We start from the raw sequence: 18,872 nt of genomic DNA on the forward strand, positions 1-18,872 counted from the left end.
TTAGTGAAGTTACATCAACATTAGATTTCTCATCATCTTCACTCAGTCTAGGATTCCCCAACATTCTGTTTTTTTCTTCTTAAATTCACATACAGCTAAGTTCACTTTTTTTATATAGTTTTATGGATTTTGACAGATGTATGGTATCATGTATCTATCCCCATAATGCCATACAGAACAGTAATACTGTCCTAAAAAATACTCCCTTGTGATACTAATCAGCTTCTACGCCTTCCCTGAATCCCTGGAAACCACTAAACAGTTATAGTTTTGCCTTTCCCAGAATTTCATATGAACAGAATCATATAGTCTTTTAGATCCACTTATTTCACCTAGAAAAATGTGTCTAAGATTCATTAATATTGTTGCAGGAATCAATGGTTGGTGTTATCACTAACATTTCATTATATAGATGCACTATGGTTTTTTGTTTATTTTATCCTTTTTCACTTTGATGTTTATTTTGGTTGTTTCCAGTTTGGGAGGAATAACATAAATATTTAGACAAAGGTTTTTTATATGAATTTTTAGTTTACTTGGGTAAATATTTAGAAGGAGGTTGGCAGGTAGAATGTAAATATATATTTAACTTTTATTATAAATGCCCAGTTGTTTTCCAAAATGACTGTACCATTTTGTATTCCCACCAGCAGTGTATGAGAGTTCCAGGTTTTTTATATTGTTGCCAGAACTTGATATAATTAGTTATTTTTTTTTTTTTAATCCTTGTCCTATAAGGTATATAAATGGTATCTCATTGTGGTTGTAATTTGCATTTCCCTTGTAACTACTAATGTTAAGCTTATTTGCCATCTGAATATTTTCTCTGTTAAAGTATCTATTTAGATCATTTGCCTACTTTTTATTGTGTTGGTATTTTTTCTTTTGAGATCTTTATTCTGGATACAAGTCTTTTGTTGGATATGTGATTAGCAAGTATTTTCAGTTTGTAGCTTATTTTTCATTTTCTTAATACTGTCTTTTGTAGAACAAAAGGTTTTCATTTTTATGAGATCCAGTTCATCAATTTTTTTTTCTTTTATAAATCATGCTGTGGTATTGTATGTAAGAATTATTTGCCTAATCCACAATCACACAGATTTTTCTCCTGTTCTCCTCTAAAAACATTATAGTTTTACATTTACTTTTGAGTTGAGTTTTATATGATATGCAAGGGATGTATTAAGATTCATTATTTATATATAGGTATCCATTTGATCTGACACCATTTATTTAAAAGATTATTGAATTCCCTTTGCTCTTTTGTCAAAAATTAATGGACTGTTGATTGGGTCTCTTTCTGGGCTAACATCCTCACTGATCTGTGTGTCTATCCTTTCACCAGTTCCATATTCTCATGTTTATTACCACAGCATCATAGCAAGTCTCAAATTTGACTGTGGAGTCCTCCAACCCTGTTACTCTAGGATAGAATTGTTTGGATTTTCATATAAATTTAAAATCAGCTTTTAGTGTCTACAGAAAGCTTGCTTATATTTTGATTAGGATTGCCTTGAGTCTGTACATCAAATGGAGGAGAAATGATTCTTAACAATACTAAGTCTTAAGTAGTTCTGAGGTTTTTGCTTTTGTTTGGGGGCAGGTACTACTTGAAATGATGCTCAACAGTTCATTGCTAGTATATAATAGAAATAAAATTGACTTTGAGAATATGGAAAAAACGAAACCCAGTTTCTTTTCCTTTTTTTTTGTACTGGGAAATGAACCCAGAGGCATTCAACCACTGAGCCACACTCCCAGCCCTTTTTTGTATTTTATTTAGAGACAGGTCCTCGCTTTTGCCGAGGCTGGCTTTGGCTTTAAACTCTGATCCTCCTACCTCAGCCTTCCCAGCTGCTGAGCTTATAGGCATGTGCCACTGCACCTGGCCAAACCTAGTTTCTGTATTCTCACTCAATATGTAAACATAGAAGACTGTTGTAGGGCTGGGACTGTAGCTCAGTGGTAGAGCGCTTATCTAGTACATGCGAGGTACTTAGCACCACATAAAGATTTAAAAAAAAAAAAATGACTATTGTGACCAAAGTGTGGAGATTGTTTTCCCATAACACCAAGCAATCAACCTGTTCTACAGGGGACACAAGCTGGGTATCCTCTAATTCAGAAACAATTCTAAGGGAATTGCATCTGATCCTGCAGATTAAGGGCTCAGTCCCACTAGACCTCTGCTTTACTTCACATTCTGATTGCAAGCTCTAGGTTATTTTTTTCTGTGATCTTAACCAACCTGCTATTAATCGGAGTTCCCATGACTCTTCTTGGTTTGAATTAATTTGCTAGAACAAAGGGAAACACATTTACTATGTGTCACAAAGGATATTTTACAGGATACAAGTAAACAGCCAGATGAAGAGATATGTAAGGCAAGATCTAGAAAGGTCCCAGGTTCTTGTGGAGTGGGGGCATAATACCCTACAGGCAGCTTCCCTGTGTTAAGCTGTCCATAAATTTCTCAACCAGTTTTTTTGTGTTTTTATGGAAGGTTCATTACTTAGACGTGATTGATTAAATCACTGGCCCTTGGTGATCTACTCAACCTTTACCCCTTTTTCCTCCTCTTGTCATGGGAGATGAGGTACCAGGAGTTTCCAGATCAGAGCAGGGAATTTAACTCATGACCAACAAGATTCTTGGCATACATGATGAAAAAGAATTTCAGCTTGAGCTAGATAAAGGCATACACAAAGGTTTATTTAGAAAACAAATACACATTCAAGGGAGAATTCGGGCTGTCTCAAATGAGAAGCTTTGCCTTTGTGTGGGGATTCAATATTTATAGGGGACTAGAGGTGAGTGGAGTGGGTCTACGTAATTTCCTACCAGTTTCCCCTGCATGTGTATATTCTCCTCTTTTTTACAAGGGAATGAACCAAGGGTCTGTTGCTCAAGATTTACAACCATGCTTTCTGCATCTCAGTGGTTCATGGATATTTCCTTTAAGTCTCAATGTATTATTCTTTATCCTAAATCCCTGTCTCACCCTGAGGTTCAGGAATAGGGCTGAAAGTCCCAACCTTCTAATCCTACCCGGGTCTTTCTGGTCTTCATTCTGAAACTACATAGGGATTAACAAGCCATCTGTCAACTTATTAGCATACAAAACCTTATTCCATGGAGAATCCAAGGATTTTAGGAATTTTGCCAAAAGGAGGACCAAATAATCATATTGACCTTTTTTTTACCCTATGACCTTTCTAAATTTAATTAGTTCTAGGAGATTTGGGGGGGGGGGTCGCAATGGGCAAAGGTGTGACTTATGCAGTTGAGGGGAGTCGAAATAAAGAATGTCCACACACTTCTGCCCTTTTTAATGTTTTATACACTCAAATCACTTAATACAATTTCACTCTATACGTTTTTAATCAAGAAAATGACAATCCTTAATGCTGGACAGTGCAATAGACATAATCAATTCAAGTCAAATAATTCTAAGTGAACTCTAAGTAATGCAAACATACTTAATCATGACAGACTTATACAGATACTCCCTCTGCATGCTAAGCTCAAGTGCCAGATCTAGAGTCTCAGGTCTTAGGCCTTAAGTCCAGCAGATGCACACTCACTCAGACCACAGTGATCAGGTCAGGAACCGATGGAGGCTTCTCCTGGTGTGGAGTTGACAGCCAGTTGAGGAAACCATCATAAGGAGAAGTCGCCTTTCTCACCAGGGTCAGGAGGCTGCTGTAGAGCTTCAGAGCAGTGAGCACAATGAGAGAGGATCAGGCAGATGATGAGAAGAGTTGGAATGTCAGTCCATGTCCTTCATCAGGCTCACCAGCCAGTGATATGCTTTACATGGATCTATCTGTAAGCTCCTATTTCTTTCCTTTTCCTCTCTCATTAGCATTCTGATGCTATTTGAAGTTGTTCTGATTAAGACTAGATTTTAGGCATACTTTGCGTTTCTGTTGGTCTCATAGGTATGTTCTTCTCTTGCACCTCCTTAAAGAAATAGGGCCTCACACATTCCCCAAACTGTATTCAGTAGTCACCAATGCCCTAAGGCCAGTGGTGTTGCCCTACCTGAGTGGATTAATTTTTTGTTCCAAAATGAAGATAAACTCCCCATAGAATTTCTTGTCCCTCCCACTCAAATGTTGTTCCACGGTGTGTGGACTCTTTGAGGTCTTTTCTATGAGTGACGACTGATAGTGTGTTCATGGAGAAAAGACTTCAAGAGCACTCAGACTTCCCTAATTACTGGAATTTTTAAAGGTTAAATACTGTCCCACCAGCTTACGCTCACTCTGGCCTTTATCAGATTTTCATCTTTTTTATGAGAAATGGTAAAAAAATTCTTTTATCATTGTCCAGTTGCCTCTATCCAAGATAAGTATGTTTTTGTCTCCTCCCTTCTTGAGGCATTGCCTCCTTAAATTTTGGATCAATTTGCTGTGTAGCCTTTGGTCTCTGATAGATTTGAAAACACTCATGAATTTGGTTAGTCCTTTTTCCCATGGTAAGAGTAGCATATCTTTCTTTTTGCTTCTCTACATCTTAGGGTAGAAGCCAGAACCAATATACCCATTTTTAAATTAATATAATAATTCATGTGGATGAAGACTGTAAAAACCCATAAATATTTAAAGGCAAACAAGTAAAAGCACATAGTAAGGAAGGATTGAAGATGCTGAAAGAGGAGTAAATAAAATATCTTATAGAAGCAAAGAACTTTTTTCTAAAAGTATGTCTAAATCAGTTTCAGAATTTACAGGCCATCTGTTTGCATAAATTCTTATAATCACAAAATCCTATTTTTGTACTAGAAGAGACATCAGAGGTCACTTTGATCTGCACACTGAGTCCCTAGACCAGTTCCTTGGGTAGATTCTTTCGTTCCCTTGCTCTTAAGATATCTTGATAGAAAGTTTCAAGAAGCTTTAATTTAAGTGGCTGTCTTCAATTTTAAAATTTTCATTTTCATTTGAATGTTGTAGTCTCCTTTGAGATATAGTATTTAATATTAAAATGCCTTCCACCTCATCAATTAAAATTAATGCTTTAGAATGATTTACCGTATTAATTCTTTGCATGTACCTAACAAAGCTAACCTATACCTTAGTTTGGGATGTGTTGATGAGTTTGTTTTATTTTTTCTTTATTTTTAAACAGATGGGAAAGCAGTTCTTGAATGGGGAAGGACCCACTAGAAACTACTCAACTAGTTAGTGTCAAAGCCAGGATCTGAATCCAGAATTTCTGATCCTCAGTTCAGAACTCTTGCTAGTATACTATATTGTATTTAATGTGTATCCAAGTTTGTTTATTTTAAACTATGATTAACTTGAGCATCATTCTATACATTGGTGTTATTAGAAATACATTTAGTATTTCTCCCAGCCCAAAAGAGTCAAGTTTAGGACTGCTATGTGGAATTTCTCTTTGGAGGAGGACCTCAGTTCACATTAGTATATGGAAAGGATCCAAGAGGTCTTGCAAAAAGAAGTAAGTTAATTTTCTTTGCCCAATGTTTCATGTTTCTTTTGAGGAATATATACTTGAATCTTTCACAATACTGCAGTATATGATTATAGTAGAAAAAGGTTGGAGGTACTTATCTATAGGATCATATTAATTTAGCTTTGGAAACTAACAGGTAGATATAGCATTCATATGGGTAATTCAACTTGTAGACTGTACATTGTCAGGTAATGGAGGAGAGAAAGCAAGAGAAAAAAGACTAGTCAACCGTGATTGAAATTAAACTTGTGAATACGCATACAGCCTACAGGTTCTCTGAGTGTTAGAATTCACCGAATAGAAAGCATCCAAATTGACCTCTGAATCATTCCCACTGTCATCCTTTTTAGATCCCAGCTTTCCTCTAGCCCCAAGGCACCTCTTGACTTGTTTTTTTCAGTATTTATAGGAATGTTGGACCATTTTTAATTCATTTCCAAACAACTTTTCTCAAATGGCCAAGTGATACAGTAGATTATGTGCATGCCTCTCATGAAAAAAAGAAACATTATATGCAGCATTCCCCATTAACATTGATGTAATTATCCTACCATTTGAGTTATCTAGAAGTAGTAGGTAACATTTTAACAATACAATAATATTTCATGTACTTTATATATGTTAACATTTATTTCTCATAAACCTTTTATTTGGGGGGCGGGGGGTTGCTGGGGATTGAACCCATGGCCTTGTGCAAGGCAAGCACTCTACCAACTGAGCTACAGCCCCAACCACCTCATGAACCTTTTGAGTTTTCATCTGGTTAAATAATTTACATCTGCCTTATATAACTGGTAAGGGATAGAAACCTCTTATACCCAGGAGTCTGCCACTGAAGATATTATTAACTACTACACTTATCTTGCCCCTGTTGTAAATGATTGATTATAAATTGTTGGTTTTCATATTTTAAAGAGTTAAAATCTTTTTGCTTTTAACTAATATTCATTAAAAAATAAGTACCTACCTTTTATTCATCCTACTAGACTGAGGATATAAAAAAATAAGAGGGCCTTTGACCACATAGAGCTAAAAAAGAGTTTACTAGTTTATGGTTATCAGTTTATTACATAATAGTTTTCTTGTCAATCTAATAGATTTTTAAATAATTTTTAATTGTGGTTAAAAATATATAACATGATAAAGAATTTAACATCCTATTTTTAAGCGTATAATTAAGTAGGGTTAGGTATATTCTCATATATGCAACAGATAGTCAGAAGTGGAATTGCTGAATCACATGACACATTCTTTTTGTAATTTTTCAAGAAACCCTCTTCATAGCAGCTGTCCTGTTTTACATTCCCAACAAAAGTCCAAAAGTATTCCAGTTTTTTCATGTCCACAATAGGTGTTTTCAGATGGTAGAAAGAAGTGGTAGTTGTCTTTGATGATAGCCATCCTAATGTCTGTGAGATAATTGTGGTTTTGATTTGCATATCCCTATAGATTAGTTGATGTTGAACATCTTTTCATGTTTATTGGCCATTTGTTTACCTGCATTGGAGAAATATCTATTCAAGTCCTAAGCCCATTTTTTATTTTATTTTTTTATTTGGTCTAATTAATAACACATGACAATAGAGTGCATTTTGACACATCTTATATAAATGGAGTATAACTTCTCATTCTAATGTTATACATGATGTGGAGGAGTTACACCAGTTCTGTGTAATCCATATATGCACATAGGGTAAAAATGTCCAATTGATTCTACTATCCTTCCTATCCACATATACCCTCTCCTCCTTTCACTCCCCTCTGTCTAATCCAAAGTACCTTTATTCTTCTCCACTACCATCCCACCCCGCCTTATTGTGAATTAGCATCTGCATATCAGAGAAAACATTCAGTCTTTGATTTTGGGGGATTGGCTAATTTTGCTTAGCATTATGTTCTCCAGTTCCATCCATTTACTGGTAAATGTCATAATTTCATTCTCCTTTATGGCTAATATTCCACTGTGTATATATATACCACATTTTCTTTATCCATTCATCTGTTGAAGAACACTGTGTTGGTTCCATAGTTTGGCTATTGTGAATTGAGCTGCTATAAACATTGATGTGGCTGTGTCATTATATGCTGATTTTAAGTCCTTTGGGTATAAACTGAGGAGTGGAATGACTGGGTTGAATGGTGGTTCCATTCCAAGTTTTCTGAGGAACCTCCATACTGCTTTCTGTAGTGGTTGCGCCAGTTTGCAGCCCCACCAGCATGTGTGAGTGTACCTTTTTCCCCCACGTCCTCGCCAACTTTTATTGTTGCTTCTATTATTGATAATTGCCATTACTAAAGATGTTGAACATTTTTTAATATATTTGTTGATTGATTATATTTCTTCTGATACATCTTAGAGATTAATGCTCTATTAGAGGTACATGTGTAAAGGTTTTCTCTCATTCTGTAGGCTCTCTCTTCATTGTTTCCTTTGCTGTGAAGATGATTTTTAGTTTGATTTCATCCCATTATTGATTTTTGATTTTACTTCTTGTGCTTTAGGGGTCTTGTTAAGGAAGTCAGTTCCTAAGCTGATAAGATTTGGGCCTACTTTTTCTTCTGTTAGGCGCAGGGTCTCTGTTCTAGAGTCTTAAGTCTTTGTGCAGGGTGAGAGATGATTTCATTTTGCTACATTTGGATTTTCAGTTTTCCCAACACCATTTGTTTTGTTGATGAGGCTATCTTTTCTCCAGTGTATGTTTTTGGTGCCTTTGTCTAGTATGAGATAACTGTATTTGTGTGGGTTTGTCTCTGCTTCCTGCCTGTTATGGCCTGAACAGTTTTCCTCTTCCGTGCCCTATTCTATTCTGTACCATTGGTCTACCTGCCTGTTTTGGTGCCCACATGCCTTTTTTGTTACTATGGCCTAAGCCCATTTTTTAATCTAGTTATTTTGTTGTTGAGTTGTGGGAGTTTTTTATATATTATGGGTATTATTCCCGCATCACATACATGATTTGTAAATATTTTATTTCAGTTCATAGGTTGCCTTTTCATTGTTTTGTGTGCTTATAGGTACAGAATTTTTTAAGTTTGATGTAGTCCTATTTTTCTATTTTGATTGCTTATGCTTTCAGTGTCATATCTAAGAAATCACAGACAAGTCCAATTTCAGAAAGGTTTTCCCCTAGAAGTCTTACAGTTTTAGGTGTTAAGTTTAAGTCTTTATTACATTTTGTTTTATTTTTGTGTAAGGTAGGGGAAGAATCTCATTCTTTTTACATGTTGATAACCAGTTTTCCCAACATCACTTATGGAAGAGATGTTATTTTTTTTAACATTTTTATTAGTGCATTATAGTTTTTATAGCTGTAACCAATATATCCAACAAGAACCTAAAAGAGGACACGTTTATTTTGGCACATGATTCACAGGTTCAGTCCATGGTCAGCTGACTCCATAACCGTGGGCTCAAGGTGAGACCGTTCCCCATAGCAGAAGGGCATGGCAGAGGAAAACTGTTCAGGCCATAACAGGCAGGAAGCAGAGAGAGAACTTGCTTACCCGGGACAAAATATAAATCCCAAAGGCATATCTCCAGTGACCCATTTCCTCCAGTTACACCCTACTTGCCTACGTTACCGATTAGGCTACAGCTCTCATAATCTAATTGCTTTGCCTCTGAACATTCTTGCATTGTCTTACCCATGAGTTTTGGGGGGACACCTCATATCTAAACCTAACACAGTTATATATAATAGCAGAGTTCATTTTGACATATTCATAAATGCTTTAACATGTTTTACTGCATTTCAGTCACCAGTACTTCCCTTTTCCCTCCTCTCCTTCCTCTCCTAATCCCCTTCCTCTACTTCATTGGTCTTCCTTCTGTTTTATTTTTAATTGGTGCATTATAGTTATATAAAAGTGGAAGGAATTATGATATATTCCTACATGCACATAGCATAATTTAGTCCACCTCTCCAGCTCCCCTCTTCCCTCTACCTTTGTCCCCCACCCCTGCTTTACTGATCTCCCTTATATTTTCAAGAGAGCCTTTCTTTTATTACTTTTTTCTTTCTAGCTTTCCCATATGAGAGAAAACACTGGACCCTTGACTGGGTCTGGCTTACTTCACACAGCATGATGTTCTCCAGCTCCATACATATTCCTGTAAATGACATTGTTTATTCTTTTTATGGCTGAGTAAAACTCCATTGTATGTATGTACCGCATTTTCTGTATCCATTCATCTGCGAGGCTTGTTCCATGGCTATTTTGAATTGTGCTTCTATAAGCATTGGTGTGCATGTATCACTGTAATATGTTGATTTTAGGTTTTTTGGATAGATAACCAAGGAGTAGGATACCTGCCTGATATGGTGATTTCATTTCTAGTCTTTTGAGGAATCTCCAAAGTGCTTTCAATAATTTTTTGCAGTCCCACCAACAATGTATAAGTGTACCTTCCCTCTGCATCCTCACCAGCAGTTGTTATTTGTATTCTTAATGATTACAATTCTAACTGGAGAGATGAAATCTCAGTAGTTTTGATTTGCATCTTCCTGATTGGTAAGGAGATTGACCATTTTTTCATATATTTGTTAACCATTTGTATTTTTTTTTTCTTTTGAGAAGTGCCTTTTTAGATATTTTGCCCATTTGTTTAGTATTCATTAGTTTGTCTGGTTAAGTTTCTTTTAGTTCTTTGTCCCCTATCAGGAGAGTACCTGGCAGATTATCTTTTATTCTGTAGGCTCTCTCTTCATGCTGTTCTTTCCTTTGCTGTGCAGAAGCTTTTAATTTAGTGCCATCCCACTTATTAATTCTTGGTTTTATTTCTGAAGCGTTAGGAGTTTCATTAATCAGCACTTACAAAATAAGTATGTTGGAGTTCTAGCATTTCCATTGTTTCTGGTGTACTCCCTAGGTCTTTCCTTGATAAGCTGAGTTGATTTTTGTATAGGGTGGGAGGGATCTAGTTTCATTCTTCTTCAGATCAGTTTTCCCAGCACCATTTGTTTAAAAGGCTATCTTTTCTCCAACATATGGCTTTGGCATCTTTGTCATGGACCATATGACTGTATGAGGATTTTAGATCAGTTTTTATACCAGTACCTCGATGTTTTTATGACTGTAGCTCTATAGAATAATTTCAGATCAGGTATTGTGATTCATCCAGCTTTGCTGTTGTTGCACAGGATTACTTTGGCTATTCTAGGTGTTTAATTCTTCCGTATGTATTTTAGAACTGTTGATTCCAGTGTCATTGTTGTTTGTTTGTTTGGTTTTTGTGGTGCTGGGAATTGAACACAGGGCCTTGTGCATGGGAGGCAAGCACTTTACCAACTGAACTATACCCAGCCTCATCATTGGTATTTTGATGGGAACCTAATGGAATCTGGAATCTGTAGATTGCTTTTGGTAATATGGCCATTTCGATGATATTAATTCTTATCCATGAACATTGTAGGTCTTTCCATCTTGAAGAGACTCTGTTAAGATTTTTTAAATGCTCTTAAATTATCAGTTTATAAGATTTTCTATTTAAAGAATTTTGCTTCAGTATATCTTACTTATTACTGATATGGATACAATGTAAAGTTTTACAGGTATGATAGGCATTTTAATAAATACTAAGATGCAGCTTTTAAGTGATCATTTAACTTTTACTTATGGAGTTTTCATGTTTGTTTTTTAATCAGCCTTCCATATAGAATATAGAATATCAAAATTTGATATAAGGAAATTGCAAAGTCATTCTGTATCTTTCAGACACCTAATACACATTAAAATGTTTTGAACTGTTTTTTCTAAAAAGCAGTCTAAAATAAATAATATGAAAATCATGTATAATTTTTCCTATTCTTTTTTCTTTGTAGGGAAGCAGCAAGAGAGTGTCGTAGAAAGAAGAAAGAATATGTGAAATGTTTAGAAAACAGAGTGGCAGTGCTTGAAAACCAAAACAAGACACTAATTGAGGAGCTAAAAGCACTTAAGGACCTTTACTGCCACAAATCAGATTAATTTGGGATTTAAATTTTCACCTGTTAAGGTGGAAAATGGACTGGATTGGCCACAACCAGAAAGACAAAAATAAACATTTTATTTTCTAAACATTTCTTTTTTTCTATGCGCAAAACTGCCTGAAAGCAACTACAGAATTTCATTCATTTGTGCTTTTGCATTAAACTGTGAATGTTCCAACACCTGCCTCCACTTCTCCCCTCAAGAAATTTGCAGCGCCAGGAATCATGAAGAGACTTCTGCTTTTCAACTCCCACCCTCCTCAAGAAGTAATAATTTGTTTACTTGTAAATTGATGGGGGAAATGAGGAAAATGAAATCTTTTTTTAAATGATTTCAATTTTAAATGATTTCAAGGTTTGTGCTGAGCTCCTTGATTGCCTTAGGGACAGAATTTCCCCAGCCTCTTGAGCTGAAGTAATGTGTGGGCCGCATGCATAAAGTAAGTAAGTTGTAATGAGGAAGTGTTGATTGCCAAATTCACATGTTTTCACATTTTCATTGTAAATTATGTAAAATTGTTAAAAGACACACCCTCTAAAAAAGAATTTTAGTATGAAATTAGGAATGAATTCGGAGTACTTTCTCTGTATGTTCTTTTCTTCAGTACTGAAAAGTTGTCCTTGGTTCTTAAAAAACATTCTGTATTTAACGACAGCTCTTTCCTAGGGCAGTTGTTGCTTCTTAATCCAGTTCTCTGTGTGTTCAGCATTTTTGAATACATTAAAAGAAGTAAGCAACTGAACGAAAAAGCATGTCATTTGAATTTTAAATTAAATCAAGGTAAATAAAAGTACAAAGCTTATTTTAGTTAGTATTAAATCTTAGTAAAAAGATGCTGGCTAGTAAACCATTCCTTGAGTTATATAACAAGGTTTTTAAATAAAAGTTTTTGTCCTCGCCTTCAAAAATATTTATATTGTCACTCATTGACTTAAAAAGATATTTCTAATTTGCTGCTGCCCCTTGCACTTACATTGTACCACCAACAGAAAAGCCTTCAAGATGTTAAAGAAAACAAAGTGATGTATGTTTATGTGTTATAGAAAAATACTGATTTTTAAATCTTTTCCAGATTCACATACTTTTATCAGAGAACCTCTAGTGAATTTTTTTAAGTGAAGAAGTGATAAGGATATGGTTCTAAGAAGTACAGTGTTTTGATGTGTACAAGGAAAGTAATTTTCCTCAGAATCTACAGTACTATAATATTTGGACTATCATTCTTACAAAACATTTGTTTTCTTCTTAAAAGGGTAGTTATGTTTTATGTTTCCAATATGCTGTATAGCCTTTGTCAGTTATAAAGGAGCTACCTATTTTAATTTCTGGCTATAACAGTCTGTATTTGTATGTATCATACGTTGTTTCCAGTAATACTTTTAATTACTCATTTTATTCACTAAGCTTGATAAATTTAAAAGTTACCCTTTAAAAGAAAAATATAAGAACAAGGTAGATTTTTTTAATAGGAGACTGAGGTGATGTTAGATTATGATTTTTTATTTGAGAAGGAAATTTCTTTTTAAAAAGTCAAGCAACTTAGAAAATTAGTTTCCTATTTAGTCATAGTTTATTTAAGAAAGTTAAATTTGTTTATCATGATAACATTGTGCAGATACTAGTATTAGTTTATTGGGTCCATTTTTTTAAAAAAGATTTTTAATATTTGTAAATGTTATATTTTTGTTTGTAACAAACCATTGTCTTTTTTCAAGGATGAACAGAGTTTGTGAAGGAGCATCATTCTAAGAATTGAGTGATGTAGTCTTTATATTTGGACAGTTCACCAGATTCTCAAGAAGGCTTTCAAACGGCTGTAAAGTTTGATGTTTGTCCTGCTGAGCTTATGGGGAAAATGATAGCATAAAAATTGTTTGTATACCAGCATAGATATCATTTTCTAACCTTGGTGTTAACAGAAACCAAGCAAAAATCACAAATATGTTCACAAACTAGAATTATTTCACATTTAGTCAGAATGTCAAATTGAACATATTGAATGTCTTTTATAAGTGAAAAATTGGTATGTAGCAAGTTGTAATCTCTAAAATTGTCCATGTTTCCAAAAGTTGCGGCTTTCTACTTAACTAGGAAGTTGGTGGTCCTCTTGGTCCCTGATAAATTAAGGCAATCACATTCATATTAGCTGGGTGCATTTATAAGTTATAAAGACCTGTCCTCTGTACCTTGAGTATGATTGCACTGGTTTGAAGTCAGTTACTTAATAATGAGGTGAGAAATGTATTGTGTTGCTAAATCTGTTTTAGACTCTTGGAGAGACTTGAAGATTTCAGTTTATACAGACAGAAATCAAGCATCTTTTGTGCAGGCTTTTTTTTTTTTAAATATGAGAATAAGGAAAAAAGTGTGTTTTTAAGCTTGTAACTTTGAGAATCTTTATTAAGAAAATGACATAATAAAAAAAAATCTTGTACCAAGAATATATATGGCCACATAACCAGTAATAAATGTTTTTCTCTTCATATTGGCCAAAAGGGAATGAAAATATCATAGGAATCTGTACATATGCTACTGATTTGCCTAGAAAATAGCAAGTTTGGTACCGCTCACTTTGCAAATATAGGGCCATGTGGCACTTTTATCTATAGGACAGATTAACTAATAAAAATGATTGGGGAGGGGTTTATTTTTGATATATTACTCATGAGTTTTCATGCTTTGATAGCATTTAACTGAAAAGTGGCTTAGAAAGGGCTAGATCCAATGTGCTCACATTATCATGAGATGCAGTTTTAAGTTGATTCTTTTTCAAACTCAAGTACCATATTGGCAACCATAATATTGTCATAGGTGCTCTGTTTGTTTAGATATTGGGGGGGGGGTGAAGAAATGGCATTTGTATAATATATGTGTACATATATATATATACATACAGTATATAATCTAAAGCTCTGAGAGCTCTTAAGTCAGGAATGCTGAGTATTATAGTATATTGAGGTCAGATGAAATTTTACATTTTTGTGTGTCCTATTGCATCCCTTCTGATAGTTTCTATGACTGCATTACTCTGGCACTCAATGATTGATTTTATCTTCTAATTTTCTTCCAAGTATTTTATTTTTTTATTAGTTTTCTTTGGCTTGATATTTTTAAATATGCTACTAGTCACTTGAAAAGTACTCCCCTCTCCCCCAATTTTTTTTTTTTTTTTCTGCTTTGTCTCTGGCAGCTATTAACAGTGGTAAGAACACTTTGAAGATAGCTTTTAAAAGAAACCACTGATTTTCAAAAGTCATCCTGGGGGAGGAATTTTGTTGTTTTATTTGAGCAGGGATTTTGTCAGAAAATGTGTTTTGGCAGTAGGTCAGCAACAGTGCTAGTATCTGAAAGCACAATACCAATCAAGCAGGCTGTCTGATCAGAAGTCATCTGGCTAAAGTTTGTCTTGGGACTAATCCCTACTGTTTGACCATTTGTGACAGGTGGAATCATACAAAGGCTTAGGAAAAAACAAGGCTGTATAAACCAGAATGCTCTTACTTACTTGAAGTGACTTCAATCTAGATTTCTTCTAATGTTTAATAAAGTTTTTAATTCTGTGATCAACTGTAGTCAGCTAATTAACAAATTGGCCTCTGTTTATCAAAAGCTGCTTCATTTTGCAGGACTTACTCATGTAGTAGAAACAGTAATTACATACCTTTTCATTTCTTCCCAATTTTGTTGCTTTTGTAACCCAGAAAACTGTTGGTACATTATTTCCCATTGACCTAAAACAAAAGTTGTATATTTATTTGGATTATATTTACATTAATTCTTTGTAAATGTTTGGTGTAATCTGCACTTTTAAAAAAGACCCAGTTTGGGTATCAGCAACTTAAGAAATTTCCTCATCCATCATCAATTGACTTTTTAGTCTTTCTCTTCTCTCCAAATCATGTGATGTTCTTAAATGGAAGCTTTTCATTAATTAAAACATTTAGCACCTAAAAGCTAGCCTTAAAAATGTTGTGAAAGCAAAATATATGGAAATTCAGTTTGATTATCCCAGTTTAATAAAAGGGATTCAAACGTAAGTTTTTTCATCATGGATAAAGACTGAAGGGAAAGTAAAAGAACAATATTTGTTTCTAATTTTGAGTAACTTTATACTCACCCCAACATTAATATCATGTGTGGTTTGCCAAAATAATTCATTTTTCCAGAACAGTAAAATATTTTTAAAGCAATTAAGTATTATTATGGGAGACCACAATATAGTAATCATTTTTACTAAATTATTCTCATTTTAAATTGGCTTTGTTAACATTCAAATGCTACCTAAATTTGAATTTCAGATAAGAAGGGGGGAGTATGAAGTGTGCTTTAAGTAAGCCTTTAGGTGAAAAATTATGAAATGAATTTGTTCACTCAGTTGTACAAAGAACAACTAGAACTTTTTATTGGGTGGCTTACATACATCTTGAATATTTTAATATTAATAATATTGGGTTTTCAGTTGACTAGAGTCACTCTATGACAGGAACTGGTTTCCTTGACTTTCTAGAATCAATGGCTAGGAGAGGCATTAGTCCTTGAGGGGTTGAACATATCATTAAGTTGAGTCAGTATGGAAGAATTCATACAAATCAAACAGGGTGCTGCAGTTCCATCTGTCTCATCTGCTTATGATAAGTTCTTACTGATGAGTGAATGTAGCTTAAGCCTTTGTATGGGTCCTCACAGGGCAGACAAACTTAAGAGGGACCAGATAACATTTGAATAGAAGAATTATATTTCAGGTGTTTTAGCTTGAAATTTTATTTTTTAAAAAAAGAAAAATAAAAAAAAAATAGAAAAAAGCCTGTGAAGCAAGTTGATATTATAAGCAGGCAGAAATGTTTAGCACAGAGAGGAAATATTGACCTGTCTGCATCCTTGTACTATGGGGTGCAGATCCCAGCTGGATAAAACATGATACATTTTAAAATATTCTCACCAGCAGGTAAAAGGAAAAAGACCAGTCTACAGGAAATATCTTTAAAAAGGGTCAAAGAGTAGGCAATTCACATTTTGCCTACTTTTACAGGCATTAATTTTTAATTGTCTGTAGAAGCATGGCATTTCTAAGCTGTCTGAGGAGCATCTCAGAGCTGTGAGACTAAATCTGAGATAATTTAAAAATTGGTAGGGAAGGAAGAAAATCCCTGTAGATAATGATCTATGTTAATTAACCACACGAAATGATCTACCATTGTGTTGGGAGGTTTTATTTTCTTATGTTTTAAAAATTGAATTGGTAAATGCTTTATAGACATATTTTTATCCAGGTTGCCGCTCCAATGTGTATGTAATAAAATTATTTATATTAAAAGTGGGAAATAATTTGTCAACATTTTTCTGTAAGTATAGATTTATTAGGGGTGGCAAAGAAGAGTGCTAGTTAGCAATTTTCCATTGTGAAGTTGTCCTTGACCGATTTGTATGCATCCCTTGTAATCCTCCCTTCCCCATCCAGCAAAAGGAATTATTTCTAACCCAGATGCATCCCTTGAAACTTTTTAGAAACAGAATAACCAGGGAAGTTCCTAGAAAGGTGTTTGGAGTGTTTGGTGTTTTTTTTTTTTTTCCTTGAGGATTAGTGTAAAGAATACCTTCCCCCCCCCCCCCCAAAAAAAAAAAAAAAACTATCAGCACAAAACAGGGTATCAATCTTTAGCTCTGATGTTTCTATTGGAGTTGAATACTAAGTAAATATAAGATTCCCTACATTCTAAAAACATCCCTGTTTTAATTTTTTATCTAAATCTTTTTGTGCTTTATGTGTAAAGAAAAAAATGTACTGAGTTACAATGCATTTTATTAACACTATGTACATAGTAGCTGCTTTGTGTTCAGAATGGTAGCAATTGCTTTGTATATTAAAGTGATTCTTGTGAATTTGTGAAATATTGTCATAAAGTGCTTTTTCTTACTGTAATCTTTGTGGTATCAACTGTCATAATGCCCTTTTTACACAAACATTTATGTGCAGACACATAAATATGCTTTTTAAAACTCTGTAAGTCTCTTTTTTGGGGATGGGAAAATCTATCTTTTTATACTTGCTTGTCGATATTAAGTCATATTTTCTTGGACTTGTGTTTATTTTGTTAAGCAAGCAGAAGTTACATTAGAGTATTATCACAAGCTTGTGCTGCACAGCAGTTAGAATTACATCTTCAGTTACTTAATTTTACTTCACTCCTAGTTAGCACAAGACTTTTTGAGTAAGCTAGAACAGTACCTATTTGAGGATTTGGAGATGTTATTGTTCTCCTGAGATACTAAGGAAAACATGGCCAACTCTCTCCAATGTCATAAAATGCATGTTTGCATGGAAAGAAAAGCGAGAACGTCTGTGATCCCATAAAATGGAAGAGAAAGGAAGGAAATGTGGTTATTCTTTGCTTGAGGCCTAAGAACAAAAGATTCTTTCCCATACTATATCTGAAATAAGGTCTGGGATTTCTCAAAGTAAGTAGTTAGTTAATTTATTCCTGTGTATGGTATTCCTTAATTGCCAAGATATGTTTTAAGCCTGGTATACCTGCCACTATATTGAAAGAATTACATTTCATTTTTCCTCTTCTACATAGAGTGACCACATAATTTATTGTACAGAGGAGATGTTTTTGAGCATGAACAAGTGATATTAAACAACAGGCATAAATCAGATTGTAGCTGAGAATGTCAGATCCTGTGGTCACCTGTAAGCTGTGTTCAGATGCTTAGACCACCAGTAAAATCAAAATACGAATCTTCTCTTCATATCTTTGTTGTTACTTGACAAATATTGAGAACACACTTCCGAACAGTGAAGTAACAAAGAAGAAAAGTCCCTTTCTTCCAAAACATCCAAGAATACAATTGTGATAACACAGGGATGACTCTTTCCTCTCCCCTGAATTCTAGACTCAAGATTGTCATTTCCACTCAGATTGCAAAACATGGATCCCAAAAAAAACTAATTTCACCTCCCAATCTTCCTTTAGCTGGCATGTTCTATTTCATAAATGGTGCTATAGTCCACTAAATTGCCTAAGGCAGACCCAGAAAAGTACTGCCTTATAGAAGTGCCACCCTTAATTTCTCTACATTTTATACATACTAACCAAACCAGCTGATTCTAACATCTAGTGAAAGAAGGGTAATTTTCAGGAGTTTAAAGGCTCTTTTTGCTTGGTTTTAATTGTATAATTCATGTAACAAAATAAACCACTCTAAAGTGAACAATTAAGTAGTATTTAGTGCATTCACAATGTTGTTCTACTGCCACCTCTATCCAGTTTCCAAATAGTCTCATCATGCCAAAATAAAACCCTGCACATTAAGTAAGTTTTCTTCCCATTTCCTTCTCCCTCTTGCCCCGGGCAACCGCCAGTCTGCTTTCTGTTTCTATAGATTGGCCAGTTCTGGATACTTCAAATAAATGGAATCAC

At 34.6% G+C, this 18,872-nt stretch overlaps 2 protein-coding genes across 7 annotated transcripts in view; one reads left to right on the top strand and one right to left on the bottom strand.

Annotated features, from left to right (window-relative positions):
• The window catches only part of Creb1 (cAMP responsive element binding protein 1), a 65,028-nt gene extending 47,577 nt beyond the window's left edge, over positions 1-17,451 (top strand). For all 4 annotated transcript variants that reach the window (XM_048808409.1, XM_015481311.2, XM_048808410.1 and 1 more), the window contains one exon: positions 11,304-17,451. In XM_048808409.1, coding sequence (XP_048664366.1) covers positions 11,304-11,448 — 145 coding nt within the window. In that variant the 3' untranslated portion in view covers positions 11,449-17,451. The remainder of the gene's footprint in view (positions 1-11,303) is intronic.
• Mettl21a (methyltransferase 21A, HSPA lysine) overlaps positions 1-18,872 on the bottom strand; it is a 45,530-nt gene that overhangs the window by 10,276 nt on the left and 16,382 nt on the right. The window contains exons 3-4 of one of the 3 annotated variants that reach the window (XM_048808415.1): positions 15,113-15,182; positions 3,243-3,710 (exon numbers count right to left, since the gene is read on the bottom strand). In XM_048808415.1, the coding sequence (XP_048664372.1) occupies positions 3,692-3,710; positions 15,113-15,182 (89 nt within the window). In that variant the 3' untranslated portion in view covers positions 3,243-3,691. Of the gene's footprint in view, positions 1-3,242; positions 3,711-13,795; positions 15,183-18,872 lie in introns of those variants that run through there. The other 2 variants (XM_048808413.1, XM_048808414.1) reach the window with 2 other exon arrangements.

This window comes from Marmota marmota, unplaced genomic scaffold, assembly GCF_001458135.2.
Source record: "Marmota marmota marmota unplaced genomic scaffold, marMar, whole genome shotgun sequence".
In the NCBI taxonomy this organism is placed as follows: Eukaryota; Metazoa; Chordata; class Mammalia; order Rodentia; family Sciuridae; genus Marmota; species Marmota marmota.